The sequence below is a fragment of the Micropterus salmoides genome, unplaced genomic scaffold (assembly GCF_014851395.1).
Source record: "Micropterus salmoides isolate LMB-PRFRI ecotype aquatic unplaced genomic scaffold, ASM1485139v1 Ms_hic_scaffold_1, whole genome shotgun sequence".
NCBI classification, from domain to species: Eukaryota; Metazoa; Chordata; class Actinopteri; order Centrarchiformes; family Centrarchidae; genus Micropterus; species Micropterus salmoides.
This window is the reverse complement of record NW_024040040.1, coordinates 33638601-33657907: the sequence shown is the minus strand read 5'-3', so window position 1 is coordinate 33657907 and position 19307 is coordinate 33638601. Positions and strand designations below refer to the sequence as shown.

At 39.2% G+C, this 19307-nt stretch overlaps 1 protein-coding gene across 2 annotated transcripts; it reads right to left on the bottom strand.

Moving 5' to 3' along the window:
• Nucleotides 1-8541: 8541 nt before the first annotated feature.
• On the bottom strand, nucleotides 8542-18718 carry garem (GRB2 associated, regulator of MAPK1). 2 transcript variants are annotated; one of them, XM_038724629.1, is made up of 6 exons: nucleotides 18342-18718; nucleotides 17000-17140; nucleotides 16601-16731; nucleotides 14779-15981; nucleotides 12848-13002; nucleotides 8542-11884 (listed from the first exon to the last, which is right to left on the bottom strand). In XM_038724629.1, exons 1-6 carry the CDS (start codon nucleotides 18460-18462, stop codon nucleotides 11023-11025), a joined length of 2613 nt encoding a protein of 870 aa, XP_038580557.1. In that variant the 5' UTR covers nucleotides 18463-18718; the 3' UTR covers nucleotides 8542-11022. The 2 variants fall into 2 exon arrangements, with proteins under 2 accessions (XP_038580557.1, XP_038580565.1); XM_038724637.1 differs by having other exon boundaries at nucleotides 8542-11881.
• Nucleotides 18719-19307: the final 589 nt, after the last annotated feature.

The window sequence follows — 19307 nt, the reverse complement described above, 5'->3', positions numbered from 1 at the left end:
GAATCTATAGGGTGTTGTCAAGAGGAAAATGAGGCACCAGAACAAACAATACAGATGAGCGGAAGACCACAAAGCAACCTGGGCTTTCTTAACACCTCAGCAGTGCCACAGGCTGATTGCCTCCATGCCACCAAACATTGAAGTTATTTGTACAAAAGGAGACCCAATTAAGTACTAAGTGCATAAAATAACTTTTCAGATGTCTTCAATTTATCAGAAAGTCTAGATTTTTGTATTATACATTCTAATATTTTGAGGTATGGATTTTTTTTTTCCCATGAGCTTTAAGATGTAATCAAGATTAAAACAATAAAAGGCCTGAAATACTTCACTTTATATGTAATGACTCTAGAATATATGATGGCTTCACTTTTTGGCTTAAATTGTGTGTGTGTGTGGGGGGGTTACTCTTTCATGATATTCTAATTTTTTGAGATGCACTTCCTTTCATTCAAATTTTGTTTCTTTGCAGATAATATGTTAACCTCATGCTTTAAAAATAGAGCATCTATTTTTTTTTAAAAAAGAGCAGCTCTGAAATATAATATTAGCAAGCAAATTGTTTTCCTTTCTAATTTCAAACCACCATGCTAAGACAGCTAGCTAAATATTGGCTGATATGATGGGGTGGGTTGTAACACTTCTATAAAAAGTTACAACCATCCACGATACATAAAACCAGGTACTTTCTTGACTTAAATTTTTTTCCAGATTGCCCTATGCAGTCTGGGTCCACCAAACCTGCACTCCAGGGTTACCAGCATTAATTTGTCAGCACTGCGACCAGTACTCCCCATTCACATGTTGTACACATGTTGGTGTATGTATCGTCAGTCGACCTTTTCCATAGTCCGTCTCCACTGGAGAGGGTAGAAAAGCGTATGGGCAGCTTGTGAGAAGTGCGTGTGTGCAAAAAGTCCCGGTACACCAAAGGGTAAAATATGTGCTGGCATACGTACCAGTGAATATCGGCCCACTTCAAGCACTGACTGTGACTCTGAATAAGAATATACACACACACACACACCTCTTTTTAGTTAGACCTAAGGATTTTAATTAGGACCATTTTAGTAGTATTTATTAAGTATACTTTTAAGTAAGTTTATTCTTTAGATTCATTTACATACACATACTGTATTTGCATGTGCTGTTACAGCAAGAGAGAAACATTGTTCTTTGATATCACTACCTGTTTTGGAAGCATATCATATAGTGTGGCATCATTTTTGATTCTTTTGTGTGATTGTTACAACGTACCCCAGCATGTGTTACAATCTACCCCGCTATTGGGGTGCCCTGGGGTGCACAGCCTAGATCCACTGTTTAATCTTCCACGTGTAGGGCACCTTTGGGTTTGCTGAGATCTACAGTCAGCAGAGCCTCGTGAGGTGCTCTTCTGAGATCTATGATGATTTGCGCCTCGTGGGGTGCTCTGCCAAGATTTACAGTTAGCAGGGGGCACTGTTTTGCTTTCCCGAACTCACTCAGGGGTTTGGGTTCTGATTTCAGTGCCCTGCTGGAGTTGTCTCTTGTAACTCTCTAAGCTCTTCTCACAGCGCTCACCATAGTTTAGATACTGGCACTCACACATTGCTATGTAGGTGCCCAACACAACAACACATTTTACATTTTGCCCGCAGTTTACTTTGGAGCAGAGATGGGATTGATCTTCCATCACCTCTTCATCGCTTTTAATAAAGACAGTAAACTTTCCCAAAACTCTCCCACATTTCCCTGTAAATAGGTAAGGGGTTAATGTTTTATCATTGGGGCTGACAGCGCTTTCAGGGAATGAGTCTTTATCATCTGGTGCTTTCACAGCATTGGGGGAAGTGTGACTGTTTGCTTTAAAAGCATGCACTGCTGTGTATGTCTGAGACAAGCGTTTTCCAAAAACTGTTTGCGGCATTCCATTAGTTTCTTTACTACATCTACACAGATTTTAACACCCGCAGGTAAGCACTTGTTAATAGCTTCTTTAACAGCTGCAGTCATGGTGAGAAGACCTTTCACCTGCTTGGCTACAGCCACAGTAACTGTCCCTCTCTAAACCCTAACAAAGAATGTCTTTTTAGGAATTTTGAGTTATGCCTTGAGTTGTGGGTTGTAAATGCAACAACCATCCAGTCATACCTGACATGTGTTTTTACCAGAAATGTCCTCACATTGTCTGCTATTTCCTGGTGTTTTTTGGTGTCATCAATATGCTCAAAAATGTCCTTTTCTATGTAAGCATCACTGTTAGCTATGCATCGCTTGTGTGATGTGGTTAAAGCAGTGGCAGACTGGGATGCAATCTTATGGGCAGACTTAACCCTGTCATTATTTGCGCTTGTGCCTTTGAATGCGTAGTACTTTTCATTGAGCATTTGGCCTTTACACATAACTCCATTTAAATACAAAAACTTGGCTTTGATTTCTTTTTTATGACATCTTAATCTATCAGCCAGTAGGTCTCCAAACTTTTGTGTTATAGATACTGATTTTGCTGTTAAGTATTGGTGCAAGACTAAAGTGCTGTCTGCAAACTGACTGATTTTTGAGTTCCTCCTTTTTCTGTGTTTGGTGATTATTTAACTACGCACAGTGTATTTAATCCAGGCCTTTTCTATATTGTTCACTGGTATTTGGTAGGCCGCAGCCCATTTACAGTTTTTCTCAATTGTTCACACACAAATTCTGGTACTTGAGAGACAATGATCACAACATGTAACTCATTCACCAACCCCCTGAACCAATTCTGCTAAACTACAAGCACAATTCCTGCTTTACACTCAAATTGCAGTTCTAAAACACACTTTTTTCAAAACACTACACACAATTCTCTGCTTTTGGCACAAGTTTCATGCAGAAAATATCTTGTTTTCACAAGGAACACACTGCCATTCAAATATGCACACTGACTCATCACAAGGGCAAACACCCGTCACACAGTTTTCCAATTAGCAATCAGAGCTTTAGCATAAAAGGGCAACAGGTGAGCTCTTCAATGGAGCAATGGATGCCAACATTGGAGGCAGAGCCAGAGGAGCGCGAGCGCGGCCAAGGCCAAGGCCAAGGCCCGTAATCTCTGAGATCCGAGCCACTTTGGTTGATCATGTGGTCAACCATGGTCTAACAATGAGGGAGGCTGGGCAAAGACTACAGCCAAATCTGAGCAGGTACACTGTAGCATCCATCATCCAGACTTTCCGAAATGAGAATAGGTAAGAAATCTACTCTCACTAGCAAATTGCAGTACTGCATATCAATACAGTACTCAATGAGTACAGTATTGCCTGTGGACTGTTCTGTAGGACTGTAAAAATACTGTAAAGTATGTTTCAAGTATTTAGGAAATGCATACCTACTTTGTTTGGCAGAACTGAAAGATTACCAACACAAAGTGGTCGGGAACGTCTTCTGTCTCCTGAACAGGAAACTGAAATCATAAACATGGTCCTAGAAAACAACACCATAACATTACAGCAAATACAAAGAAAAATAATAGAAAACAATGACATATTTCAAAATATTGATAGGGTAAGCTTATCAACACTGGACCGTGTCTTGCGCAGAAATCATCTCAGGATGAAGCAGGTCTACAGGGTGCCATTTGAACGCAATTCAGAAAGAGTCAAAGAATTGCGATATAACTATGTGCGAGTGAGTCCCACAATTGATGCATACACTCAACACTGTATACAGTAAATTTTACATATTTTAATATTGTAATCATAATAATTGTGCTTCACAATAGTGACCACTCCATGTCTATTTCTGATATTGTCATGTGTGTTTCAGAGTCCTTGAGCTAGAGGTGGCTACAGTGGAGCACCAGTTCATCTTCATTGATGAGGTTGGTTTCAACGTCACAAAAAGACAAGAGGGGAAGGAATGTTATCAGCCAGCATGCCATTGTTGAAGTCCCTGGCCAGCACGGAACATCACAATGTGTGCAGCGATTACCCACCATGGCATCATCCATCACCATGCTACCCTTGGCCCCTACAACACCGCCCATCTGATCACATTCCTGGACACCCTACACACTCATTCCACCAGATCAGGTAGATGGCCCAGAGCAGCTCAGGTACGTTGTCATTTCAGACAACATAAGATTCCACAGGGCTGCTCTGGTTCGTAACTGGTTCACTGCCCACCCACGCTTTTTAGTTTATCTCCCTCCATATTCTCCATTTCTCAATCCTATTGAGGAATTTTTTTCTGCCTGGAGATGGAAAGTGTATGACCGAAATCCACAAACGCGTATACCTCTTCTCCAAGCTATGGAGGATGCATGTGGAGATATAGTAGCTGATGTTTTTCATGGCTGGAATCGCCATGCTAGGCGATATTTCCCCTGCTGCTTGACCAGGGAAAACATTGCTTGTGATGTGGATGAGGCGCTGTGGCCAGACCGCAACAGAAGAGAGGATTTTTTTTTACTGTAACTGTGTACAGTAAATTCTTCTGTTTTGTATGTGCAACTTTGTGTTGGTTGGGAATGGGATGTACCTTGTGTACATTGTTTTTGTGGGACAAATAAAATATATTTGTTACCGTGTATTTGTGTGTTCTGAGTATAAAAACAATATTCTCAAATATTTTACAACACACTTATGTATGTACTGTCTGTAGTAATTGTAACACTGAACAAAAGGCCTAAGTCATTATGATGAATGGGGAAGTGTTTTCCATTCATCATAGTGTCTTACATTGAGCACATCAGTGTTCAACTGGTTCTTATGAATGTCTATTCATATGATGGTTTGTGTGTCATTTGAGGGGGAAAAAAACTTGACAACGCCCAGTGGATCTGCATCTGGTACGAGCAGCAGGATGGTATTAACTGCTCCAGCAATGTGTGATCCAAATACTGGCAACGATCCTACTTTTTAATACTGTCCCTCAGTTGATTTTCATGCCATCCTTGCTGCAGTTGCCCCTCATCAAGAGAAGAGCCCTCTGGAGGACCTGGTAGAACGGTTAAGACCAGGAGGCAGGAGGACACCAACAGCAGGAACAACAGGCCTGGAGGACACATGACTGACAACACACACAAGAAAGCACTCTTTATCAACAGTAATTACAGCGTAATTTCACATTTCTGTTAGCCAGATCTGTATCTGCAGTATTTGAGGGATACTTATGTTTTGTGCATTTATGTGCTGGATGGATGTTTTAACTTGAGAGTTGACCATCCAACAGCACTGCATTCATGAGGTACTTTATGTTGAGTGAAAGTCGTAGGCAGAACAACCATGAATAGGACTGTCCAAGTTCAGTAGCTTCTTGCACCCATCTGATTTTGAATGTAAGAGTTTCCTGGCAGTATATGAGACCACCAGTAAGATAAGAAATGCAAACCATTGCCATAAAATGTGCAGCAATGGCGGGAGGAACTTGAACAGAATCTGACTACTCTATTGCACTTCTATCACAAAAAGGTTTGTGCATGCATTGTCTTTCTCCAACCAGTCACTGGACCGCAGTCATATACCGAGAAAACCTAATAAGAGTTCCAAATAGTCATATTTTATCAATAGTAGCCTCACCTGTAGAAAACCCACTCTCTATATGTAATCCATTAACAGAGACAGCAGACCTGGAAGGAGCCTTGGAGAGTTGATCTGCCCGTGGTATGGATGTTCAGGAGGCTTGCTGCAGCGTTCAGCCTTTGGAACAGTAAGTAAATAGGATCTTGTTGGTGAATCAGAAACTGAATGGAGTCTTGGAGTTTCAGATATGTAGGCTCGACACTGGTCAACACAGCTTTATAAAAAGCTGACCAGCCACGCCTACTTGATAGTCAGGCCACTTTCGATCCATTTTTGGCCTGACAGAGATGGAGAGGGGTGGCTTTACCTTATAGAGTGGAACAAAATAAGAGAAATTGGTGAGCAGAGAGCATCCTGGTTGGATGATTACAATAAGTGTGGAAAAAACAGAGTGGTGTCTGGATTAAAATCTAATGAAAACTTTATTATACAGGAACTCAAATACTGTCTAATTGTCTGACTGGAGATTATTGAAAGATGGCATTCCTTCACTATGGAAGGACTATGTAATAATAGCAGCAGGTCAACAGGATGTTTTCATGTGTTGTCATGAAGGGTGTTTTATGGTTCAGTTTAGCAGCTGTTTTAATGAATGTTTACATTCAGGTTTTGGTGGTTGAAAAAATGTCTCTCCTTGCAGAAAACTTAATGTCTTGATTTTGAAATTGATACTGAGCTGCTGTTACATAGTGTGCCATGTGTCAGGCATTGAGTTTATGATGAAACTGTGTGGTATGATATTAGTACTGTTGTCAAAAGCCTGTTCATTGCCATTACTTGAATATTGAATTTGCTCTGATTGATGTTGTCTAGGCTTGCCTCAACAAAATCTTAAAACGTTTTTCATAATCGATTAAATCAAATAGCTGGGGACAATGATTGGTCCACAGTTTACACAGAAACTGTAAATTAAAGTGTCCTACAATTAGTTAAAATTATGTATTTGTGATAAACTTCTAGTGCAAATTGTATTTCCATGTAAAAGGCATTTGTTCAGAGCTTGTGTAACCGTTGACCATGTGAAATGAGAAGCTTTCTTGTACTTCTGCAGCGGTTTATGAGGTCAATGACATTGCACTTTAAGTTAGAGCCAATAGATAGCTAAAGCACTATCTGGTGGCCCAAAGTAATGTCAGTAAGTCATTGAGACAAGTATATGTATGACAGTGAAGGTGTCCAAGGACCAAAATGCTGGACCCTACAAGTTTAAAGGGTTTTTTGAGTTTTGGTTTGGTTAGGATAAGGGGCTGGGGAATGCAATGTCACTGCCGGGGCCCCACTAAGACAGTGCTACAAGGGTGTGTGTGTGTGTGTGTGTGTGTGTGTGTGTGTGTGTGTGTGTGTGTGTGTGTGTGTGTGTGTGTGTGTGTGTGTGTGTGTGTGTGTGTGTGTGTCTATGTGCACATGCATGTAAGAGAGTCAGTGCGACAGTTGTAAGTATGTGAGAAAAATATATGTGTGTGTGTGTGTGTGTCTATAGGTTCTCCCATGAGTGAGTGAGTGTCCTGGAGTAAACAGCATTGAATGAAATGAAACCAATTCTGTCACACTTCATCAGTTATAGTTCCTGCCTAAATAAATTTAGAGGAGGCTTCTGTTGAAATGGTTCATGTAGGTATGAGCCTAACAAATATGTAGATTTTTTGCCAGATGTTTTAACAAATTAGATTATAAAGAACTCAAGTATTAAAGTTTAAGTTAGTACTTTATGCGTGTCTTGTAGGTGATATTCAAGTATGACATTGCTGTAGGACAATTTGAACAAATTCTGTGGCTTTTAAAAATTTGACTTAAGGACCTGACAAAGGTCTGTACACTGTAATAATAGTTCACAGTTATTTCAATTGAGTAATCTGTGAAATTTAGAGCTCTGTTTTTGAATAGCTGGAAGCTAATAGTACTTGCCATGTGTTTGCTTTTTGATCTAGCACCTGTAGAAGTTTTTTGGATGTGTGTGCACTAAACCTTGTTTGACTTATAAAAGTTGAGCGATATAAAGCAGAACTGGTGTTACCTTTTAAACTGTGAGATGTTAACCTGCTTGGTGCAAGGCAGGAAACAGCAGCTGCAAGCCCTCACAAAAACAGAACTGGTGAAGCACTTACCAGTTCCTGAAATGCTTCAGATCAGCTCTGCAATTCATTACTAAACCCCCCACAAAGCTCTGCTGAAGACTTTCTGCAATTTGTTGACTGGTTTTGTAATATATTCAGGGCCATTTGCATTCAATGAACTAATCTATAGATATTACAGATAAATTGCACCATATAACTAAACCTAGTTGTGCTGCAACTATTATTTTCCTAATTAATGAACTTGTCAGCTCATTCAATCTGTAAAACTTCCGAAAATGAAAAACGCCTGAGATGTCATCAGTCTGGTTTTGTCCAACCAAGAATCCAAAACCCAAAGATATTCAATTTACTATGATGTTAAGACGAAAACAAGTAGCAGATGGTCATATTTGCTGGAACAATCAAATGTTTGAATTTTTGCTTGACAAATGTCTTAAAAATGATTAATTATCAAAATGGTTTAATTAATTATGGGTTGATCAACTAACAGATTCATTGTCTAATTGTTGCAGCTCTTAAGACCTGGTGACACAACTGGACTACCTGCTAAAGACTTACACCCAGCTATACATTCAGTCCCCTGAGACTGCCCAGACAATCCTGATCTTGTTTAATTTTAGAGCTTCGAAATCATTGTGTTCATCACTGATTGGTACTTATTCCTACACTGAAATTGCGTTAATTAGATGATTTTATGATATTATTAAAGCATTACAAATTGTATCATGTAAAAGACTGAGCAGTAACCTTTTCAACTAATTATTTCCATCCCCCATCACTGTATGTTTCTTAAGTACAGGTCCCTTTCATCATCCGGGATTTGTATGACGTTGTGCAACTGATCAATGGTGCAATCTTGAACTAACTCCTAATCTCATATGAACACATGAACTGTTATTTGACCAAAAAAAAAACAACCCACAAACATCGGTTAATCCATTTTTAATAGATTATACAATCAAAAATTGGGAAACAAAAGTTGAGTTGAAAGATAACTGTCCATAACTCAAGATTTCAAAAATGCTGACTAATAGTATTCCAAAAGCTATCAAACCCAGTGTCACAGTCATTTCCCTCCGTATTTGCAAAAGAAATGGCAATAATTCATGCAGGCCTAAATCCAAAGGTGATAGGGATGATCAGGATGGACTATGCTTTAGTATTAACTGCTTAATGATGGTGTACTAATGTGACTGGGTCAGTTGTCTCAGAATTATTTAGGAGAATGCCTTTGGCACGAACAAATTTTTTCCCCTGAAATTTGCACTGTGGCAATTTCAATACACATAATACTCCATTACTTATTTATTCCTTCCCTTTGTCTCTTTGCACTGTATTGCATAGGACATAAACCACCGAATGCAGTAATAATGTCAAGAGACGCATGTCATTCTCTATAAAAAAAATGTGAATACTGCGACAAAGTTACAAGGAATTCAGGAAAATTACCTGGTCAAGAGTCTTACTAATATCATATTTTTGGTCATTGTCCATGTAGTGTGACTGAACCTTGCAGGGTTTTCCTCAAAGTGTTATTTTAAAGCATGGATTTATAAACCCAAGTAAAACCCAAGTTGTACAAAATAAAAAGTAGAAACAGAAATTTGAACATAAGCTTTGTTTCTCAATAAAAAATAAATTCAACATTAGTAATCACTTCCTTTTAAAAAATTACAATACATTTGCACTTGCATAAAAAATATCAAGTAAAATATGTAACATCCCAGTAAACAGCTGTTGGCCAACAGATCAGACCTGGGTTGTGGAAAGGCTGTTGTTGCTGAGGCACCTTCATATATCAGCAATACCAACAGTCTGACAATAACTATTCTGCATATTTTTGCATATTAAATGAGTTAAATAGCTGCATAAATAAATCAACTCTCAATCTAGAAAACAGATGTTTGGTACCAATATAAATATAAATTTCAATTTTAGCTTTCATGCCTCTCAGAGTCCCGGGGAAATGCATCATCCCCTGATCGCCATGTACAGATGTTAATGTTAGAGTATATATTCAAGCCAAGAGGCTGACTACATGAAAATGTTAAGCCAAAGTGAAATATTATATATTTTAAGGTCTCTGGGTTAAGGCGCAGAAATGCTTTTTTTTTCTTCTTTTTTTCTTGTTTCGCGCATCAGAGGACACAACACAAAGGATGAGAACAAAGAACAAGTACCATTTTAGTTTTGAAAAAGCATGTAGTGCATTGACTCTCTACACAGGCACTCTTCTTTTTAATTTCACTTAATTAGGCTGAAATCTACCAAAGTGCATGATGCATAATTTGTATTTTATGTAGAATATCGTGGTCCATTGTCTCTGTTGGTCATTTCAATGTTAGTTTACGAGCAAGGTCATCATGTTGTTAGGATTCAGTCGGTCTATTTCAGTTATAAATAACCTCAAGTTGTTTTTAGCGGCAACGTTTTAGATGTTGCCGAGAGGCATCAAATAAAAATAAGACCTTGATGAGGAGAGTTGACAAATACGACATCTTGTTACACGAGAGACCATAATAATCGTTTGATCTGGCTCACTTTTACCTGATATCAGACTGACACCTGCTGATGTTTTTGTTTTTATCCAAAATGCCTGTCTTCAAAAAGGACTTCATCATCTACTTAGAGCGGTAAAATAAAATCATATTCAATAATGTCACAGCTCTCGTCTCATTTTTCCAATTAATTTTCTAATGAGCTGTACATCAGACGCATCAGATCAAGCTGAGGAAGCTCAAAAGGGTAGATTTTTTAAAAGAACACAAGCATGTCTTGATGCCGGTTATGTCTGTTTTGATTCATGTTCAGAAATGCACTTGCTGCAACATCTATCACATCCCTGATCGTGTGAAAAGGGAACAAATTAATTAATTAATTAAAAACTAAAAACACTGCATACGCCATGTAATTGAATTCCTGGGATGTAAGCCTATTATTATTAAACACTTTAACTAAATGTCCACCTGCGTCTCCACTGTAAAATCAAACTGTTTTTTTACATTGTTTTTTCATGTGGTATATAATCAACATATACAATAGTCCATGCTCTAGTTTTTGTGCTCTTCATACAATGTTCTCATCAAGCAGATCACATGTTTTCCATTGTTTTTTGGCTGAAATTAGAATTTGTGTAACAACATGAACACTAGTAGGCTTTGGGCAAAAAGGTACTTTTGTAGCCGACATGAAAGTGCCAAATGATTCCACTTAGTAAGTAAATAACAGTCACAGATTTTAAGTGGGCTGAGAAATATCACCCAACTATCCCCCCCCCCCCATATAGTAACAAGGACATAAATTCATATTATACAAAAAAAATCTTTGTGGCTTGGTGTGCATAGCATATATACTGAAGGCATGTCTTTCTCTGCTTTATAACAGGGTTTAGTGTCATATACTGTTAGTTATATCTTGGGTCTCCACCCATTTATGAACTGCATGAGTTTCTTCACCTGCAGTTTGCTTAGCTTAAAGTCCTCAGACAGAATCTCCTCAGTGAGCTGCAGGAGTAAATTCCCGTCAATCTTCTCAGACACAAAAAGAGAAACAATGTCATCTGGCAGGCCAATAAACCTTAGAGATTTAGACACCTCCTCAATAGAAAGACCAGCCAGACTGGACGGGGGCTGCCACTGTGCAGTGGGAGAAAAGGATGGACAGCTGGGAGTTAATGAGTCAGAGATGCAATACATCTCTTTTGTGCCCTGCTCATGTTGATCAAGTGAGCAATATGAACTTTCCTGCTCACTATCACAGATTGATCCTGCCAGCAAATCTGTGAACTTATCTATGGCATTCGATTTCGGTGTTCTTGGTGGTAAGATTGGGCACGAGAGGCTCTGCTTAGTGTTAGATTCTTCTATTGGCTTGTCTCTGTACATTTCTGAATTGTAACTTGAAGATTTGGTGCAGAACTGATTCAGAGAAGCTTTCTGCAACCTGAAGTCCTTGCTGCTGGGTGCGTGCTCTCGACCATCGAAGTCAACAAGGCTGGATGTACAGGTTTTTGGAGTGCTCGGGGATCTCTTTCTGGGATAACTGTAGTAGCTTCGACAGCTGGCTGGCTGAAATTCCTCCATGCCGTACAATTCTCCTCCACTGAAGTTATTTGGCCACGACAACCTGGAGGACATCCCATCCGATGGCAGGCTACCACTGGGCGACACAGCATTTGGCTCAGTACTGTTGGATTTACCCCAGTTACAGGGGTAACACACGCCACTTTGCTCTTGTGGTTCGGCCGCCTCTTGCTCACATGCTCCACTACTGATGGAAAAATATAAAATTAATTTGTGGTATAAGAGCAAACATCATGTAGACCTCATCAATATTTAACATTTTAAACAAAAACTTTTTTTGACAGCTGATACAGATTGCGAGTGAAGAAAAGAATGGAAAAACTTCAATGTGCTGACACATTACTTTTTAACTGCACTAAAATGTGTCATGAAAAACCGTCCAGATAAAATATTTAAAGGGACACAGCTAAATCGACAGGAACAAACAAAACAACTACATGAATTTCAGGGAGTAGTTGAACAGAAGATGAAAAAATACAATGACGACATGATTGTCTGGGTCTATGAAATGTCAGCATAAATAAAATGTCTGAATTTATACAACCCCACTTTTCCCAAAGCAAATATAATTTAATAGGTGTGTGACAAGACACGTAGCTCATGAGACGAGACACGATATTGAGTTTACGAGAACAAGACGAGATTTTAACACTGAAGAAATCTTCAGTGCTGAATTACATGATTTTTTTTGCATTAAACATATCAATCAACATATGCATCAATCTATGCTGGAAATATTTTTATTTATGTAAAGGGAAACACAAAATTCAGGTGGCAGATGACAATTCAAAATGTAAAAAAATATAACAGAATATAATGCAGTAAGGCTCTCAAGCATTTTGTATTGCTTTCAGATCTAGTTTCTCCTGTAGATCAACTTTTCTCATTTAATATGATCCCTGCTGAGTCAGCACACATGCAGGGATAAATTTAGTCTTCCCTACTCTTTTGTGACTTTTGTTTGTAGAAGTAACCTCTTTAAATGCGAGTGTGGCACCTTTTCACCTCACTGACAAGTTATTTAATTTTAATTCACTTAGAAACTCCTTGAATTTAATAGCTCCTGTTTTTCTATTCTCGTGCTTTGATCTTACCTATTATTTTAGTTATGTGTAATTGGTGAGTGGTATGAAATTGTTACAATTCTTACATGTTGTGGAGACCAGAAGAATAATAGGAGAGGGTTGGACTTGGAGACCGGGTCTCTTGCTGCCGTGGCTTTGACAGGATGGGCACTGATGGCATCTGTTTCAAACTTCGTGGAGGAATAGGTGGGGCATTCAAAAGACGGCATTCTTCCTTCACCTACAAAAGAAATACATGGACACTGAAAGTGACAGTAAAACCAACATATGAGGTGTTAAGACACTGCTTAAAGTTACTGCTTAACCCTTTAGAATTTCATTACATCAAACCCAATTTATTTACTTTTTATGGACTGCGTTTTATGTGCAATAGCCAGTCTAAGTTAAATTCAGTTATCATCTGTCTATATAGTAGTTTTTATTTTAGGGGTTGACACTGCAATTCCAGTGCTGGATTCAGATAGCCTCCTAGCACGAGGGATTCACAGGAAAACAATGTAGCCATGAAATCCAGTGCAATCTTCTCGCATTCAGACAACCTCACAGTTTACTCTCCTCAAACCTCGCCAGAGCTGTAATAATAGTCCCATATTACGCTCATTTTCAGGTTCATACTTTTAGTTTGGGATATATGTTATATGGGATATATATATATATATATATATATATATATATATATATATAAATAATTTCTATGCTTTAATGTTCAAAAAACGTTTTTTTTTTCTTTTGTTTTTCATACTGTACATTGCTTCAGCTCTATTCACCCTCTGTCTGAACACTTTTAGTTCCTGTCTCTTTAACGACCTAAAACTTCCGAAGTGTGCGAGCATTTAACTCTAAACTCAGACAAAAAGCTTTTGAGCTGCAGGTCGTGTTGCTGCCGAGTGCACAAGATTAGAGAACACAATTTCATAATTTCTAATGGCAAACACTTCTTTTGTCTATCTTTAATGCGTTTTTGTAATCCTCATTGAAATCGGATCTCTGTCCTCCAAACCTGCACGAGTAATTTGAGGTGGCAGCTAATTTGCAATAGACTCCGTAAAAAAAAACATGGAGTTTTGTGAGTTGTTGAGTTAGGGGAAATTATATAAACTTTGTGAAACGCCATCTACCACAAATTTGTTATCATTTTCCACTCTTGTATATTCAGCAAATGTAATACATTTCTTTGTATAAAAATACTGTGTCAGTCTGTGTTGCAGTACCAGCATGTAAGCTACTATCATTAGATAAATGATATGCCTTGGTAACAGCCGATCAGCTGCACAGATGAGTGCAGCGCACAGTCTATTATCGTCTGTGATAGGACTCGATGACTATCAAAATAGTCATTAGTTGCAGCCTTACACTGGGGACACATTTATGTTGAAAAGACATGAAAAAGTGCATTTTGCATAATATGGGATATTACAAACGCAACATCCTATTGCTGCTGCTTGACATTTATTAATTTTAGCTGACGCTTTTATCCAAAGTGACTTACAATTGCTATACATGTAAGAGGTCGCACACAACTAGGGGTTAAGTGTCTTGCTCAGGGACACAATGGTGGATGGGTCACAGTGGGGGATTGACTCTCTCACACCAAAGGCAGGCGTCTTATCCATTGTGCCATCACCCCCACTTGACATTAAAAGCTTTCTAGTGGCGAAACATGGGCTGCAGCCACAAGAAAGGCAATGCATTTGTCACAAGGTCTAGCACAACAAACAGCAACCTTTCATCAAAAATGCGTCCATACAATATCATAAGTCATTTCTGACACTGTTTTCATCAGCGGATCACTTTTAAGAGTAGTACAACAAGAAGGAACACCCAGAGTGAACTGTTCAATGAAGAGAACCAGGTGGCAGTCTTCACACCTCCAACTAATCTGCAAGGTAACCAACTTTGCTGTAATATTAAACTGCATCTGCAGGTGTTGCCAAATCAAACAAAACTGAAATCTTAAGGGTTACAACTTACATACAGTATAATAGATTATACTCACTGCTTCAGACTTGGGTGGGACTGGTGGTGGAGTAAGAGCCACATCTGAACTGGTTATTGCACCAAGAGGACAAGTGACCGGATATGACAGGGCAGCTGTTGTACCACAGCCATTGTTGATGCCTCGAATTCCCTCGCTTAAAGAAGGTTTTGGGATCTGACCTCTCAAGTGATCCAACCACAGCTCCTCATAGGGAACGTCTGACTTGTTGAGGGCTGGTTGTTGGTTTGTGCAATCCAACAGCTCGGGGAAAAAGTGTTCACTTTCTCCTGAGTCTGCAGGGATGCTATCGGAGGGCAGAAGAGCCCAATCTCCACAGAGTGTCATACAGCCTTGCAAATTGACCTCGCTGTTACCGTGCAGGTTGCTGCCGTACACACACACAGATAGTCGGTGGAAGGACTGGGTGAGTTCATCCCGGGCGTAAGTTAAAGAGCTGGGAATCTGCATGTGGTTGAGACACCCGTTGGAGCTGCTGCTGCCTCCGCTGCTTCCACTGCAACTACCATTCCCACTGCTTTTCTTAGGGCTCTTGCCATCGTCGTTCCAGTCTGTCCGCACATCCCGGACGGCACGAGAATAGTCGTCTATGTCAAACTGCTCCTGGCAGAAAGAGAACCAGCGATGTACCATAGTGTCTAGCCACAACTCTCCCTGCAGCAGTTCCTCTGGAATAATAAATCTAGGCATGGCCATATGAAATGGAAAATGGATGGGGATAATTTTGTTGCTCCGCAGAATTAAGCACACAACCACTGTTTTCGTCTGAATGTTGACCAATTTGTAGCGATGACCCTCACGGATGAGGTGGAGGTCGTGCTGGTTGCGGGGTGGACTGCTGGGTACAGTGACATTGACCGGGAGGCGGGTTTTCTCCACAATGTTCCTGATGGTGTGCTCGCCATCCTGCATCTGAAGCTCCAGTGGACTACAGGTGCTGAACCGGCCTTTGCACTGGAAAGGCAGGCTGATGCTCTCATTGGTGCGATGGTTCATGCAAATCAAGCAGGGCATCTTGCCCCGACCAATTTTACTGATGGAGTTTAGCTTCCCAATCTTCTTAAAAATAGTGTTGAATCTTGATTTTTCTTTGGAAGTCTTGGCATATAGGATCTCAGCCTGGCCCATTAATGTCAGTTCATCACCGGTGCTTAGTGTAATGTTGTAAACTTCAGTGTCTTCATTGCATTCACCCGAAGCCATCTGTGAAAACATGACATACGACCTAAGTCATGAAGAAATTAAGGAGAGCATTTCCACCCTGTGATTTTCATAGTTTCATAGTTTTCAAGTACAAACCCTGTCAGTAAACTCTACGTTAACGCATCAGCAATTGCTTTCTGTTTAGATTTTGTCTTTGTTTTATAAATATTATTAATAGTTTTTCTTTAATGTCTGAGAAGAAGCTCAAAGTAAAACTTGACCCCAACAAAGAAATAAAGTCTATTTTAGCTTTGTTCCACACAGAAATATATCTCACCTGATGTGTTTAATCTAATAACTGTTTGTACTTTTATCACATCATCTACACATGTAAGTTCTCTGACGCTAGCTTCCCTCATAGAGAGAAAAGGTTACGAAGTCACATATGCATCTTTTGGGTTTGTGTCCTTTGTAATTATGTATTTTCACAGTCTTATACCTCAACAGTTTTACAACAAAGTGCGATTTTCTTGACTTTCAAATGTATATTTTAAAATGATAAACATCATCTGTGTAATTCAGGGCACAATTCTACCGGGGTTGTCTTTTGCCATTGACAACCGTACATTATTTTTCCAAAATAGGACCCACGGTGGTCCACCGGACAGATTAGAAGTACCTTAACATTGAAAGTGATTTCCTCCATGACGTACACCCTCTCGGGGAACGCTTTGGCCACCTCCTCCACGCTGTTGAAGTACTGCACAGGTTCCTTGACATCTCTGTCCTGCTCCAGTAGCTTAAACTGACCTGAAGTAGGAAAAGACATATCAATGCAACAGACAGGGTCAAGCATGGGTTGTACTTTTACACCAAAACTCCTCTCAAAATGTCTTGTGTATTTTTTAGGGCTACAGACATCAAAGATTCCAATCATCATTCAAGGAGCCCCTAATTCAGATCCCATGTGGTCAGCTGAAGCACCTGACTTTCTTAGTTTAAATACAAAGATACATCATCAAAAGGCATAGCTAATTCAAGCTAATTCAAGAGCATCATCCATGCGGAAACAACTCACCTTCATAGTGCACAGGGATCTCTATTTTGGGCCCAATGACATAGTGTCCCTCCTCCAGACTGTGAGCAGTGATAGTCGTCCACTGACGGCAGGAATGAATCAAGAGGTAGTCATTGTCTCTGAGCCCTTCAACCAACTGACCTGCAGGTATGAAATCAACAAGCAGAACAAAGATTATACCTTACAAACAAGGAAATACTGCAAGGTGCAACACTAAATATAACAAACGTTCAGAATAATGTCTGGTGTTCTTGCTGTCCAATCAAAATCTTAACTGTCAAAAAACATCAACAACAGTCATGTAACACCATGCAACTTTTGCATCATGACATATGTCCTTATTGAAATATAAAGCATATCTCAGACACAAAGATTGTGTTACATCTAGTAACTGTGTTTTGGCATTTACTTTATTAATTACCCTGACTACACACGGTGGTGTCTATAATGGGTCATGGTACCATTGAAATTTATTTATAATGATTAATATAATGATTGTTGTGAGTAAGTATCCCGAGGAATGCCTTTTTTTTTTTAAACAACTTGTAAACTTCACCACTCCAGCCAACATATTGATCTACTATGCACAAATCATTATCCTCCATGGACAGTGACTAATGCCCCAATCCATACCTCTCTAAAAAGCAAGCGCTACCATTTCAAAGTACAATCCACCATTACAATTCTGCATGCGAGGCTTAGCAGAGTGTGACAGAAGACGGCAAGCAAGAGAACAAAATAATAATTAATCCTGATTCCATAATGCCTTTATTTCAAAGTGCATACCATAAATCATGATAATGTTAGTATACAAGTGTCAGGCAAAACAGCTATTGTGGAAGTAAATTCCCTAAGCCCATTATACAGTCATCTGAAGTTTTGTTCTAGGGTCATCTCCTATTGTTTTGTTTAAATGACTCTTCCAATGTTCCCAAATATTTGTTTTTTTCATTCACATGTTAAAAATGGCGCTATGCTGCACATGGGCCTTAATAATGATATGCACACATTTTCAGGTAATCACTGTGTTGCACCTTCTGATGCGTTTATATGTTGTCCCTAGCAGAAAATACCAAATGGTTGTTTTTATTCTAACTTACACCCTCAACTTCAATGGCAACAGCTTAACGAAAGAGACGCAACTGTAAACATTAGAAAATGATAAGTTTTTAATGGTTACTAACGTTAGACAATTTTCTGATAACTTTTTTGTGCATTAAACTGGCATTAAATAAGCTTTTGGCAGTGCAGAGAAATAACACCATACCATGACAAAATAGCTGCTAACTAGCAAATTAGCAGCTAGCAAAAGAAAACCAAGTAATAACACAAAGTTACTAACCGTTATCCAGCTTGACAATTTGAGGCAACCTATAAGCACTGACAAGTTGATCTAATGGTAAGGACGTCGTGCTCCATGTAACATCTTTCAAATTGTTGTACAACATTGTTCCAAGGTCCATTTTGCTAGCTTACATAAGCAAACTGAAAGCCAGAAATGTGTAAACACGGTCACAAAGGGCTACACTACATTAACCAACTTAATATATCAGCTCTACATCTACAGCTTTAGACTTGGCACGTTTCTTATTAATCGTCGCATATTCCCCTTTTCATTTGTCTACGTATCATTAAGTTCGTTGTCTGATAATATATCGGTAACATGTTTGTTTAGCTAGCGACGGCTGCATCAGGGTAACTAGTCTGGGTTAGAGTTGACCTCACGAAGAGCGGAAATACGTATTAGTTTCTTTTAAAATAAGAGCATTATTTACTTTGGGGTACACAATATAGAGAGCAGCACAAAACAAGTCATACTTTCTTCGTGAAATTTGCCATACAATATTGAGTAAGGTATTGTGCGGGAGAGTTCATAGTATTTGCTAATGGTTCATTGGCTATTCACATATGATGGTTTGTATTTGTATTTATCTTTTCCTACAGGTTACGGTTTTTACCGGAAGTTGAGGAAGCATGGCAGCTATGCGTGGCAGTGACGCTGATAACTGAAAGAGTCGACTAAAGGCAGCTTATTACAAAATAAAACTCGTCCTGGTTCTCCAGATGTGAGGCTTGTAAATCATCATGACGAAAACGCTCTACCAATTTCCCATTGCTTATCTATGTCCTTCTAATTCTGCTCCTTATTGCACTTTCTTTATGTCAGCACCCCATCACCCCCCTACATCCTTCTTAAAAACATACTTACATTGGGGTAAATATTAATGTACCCCATTTATGATGTATATGGGGCAGAAAGTGATATGGGAAAGTATACAGCACACATAAACACTGAATTGCTACCTTT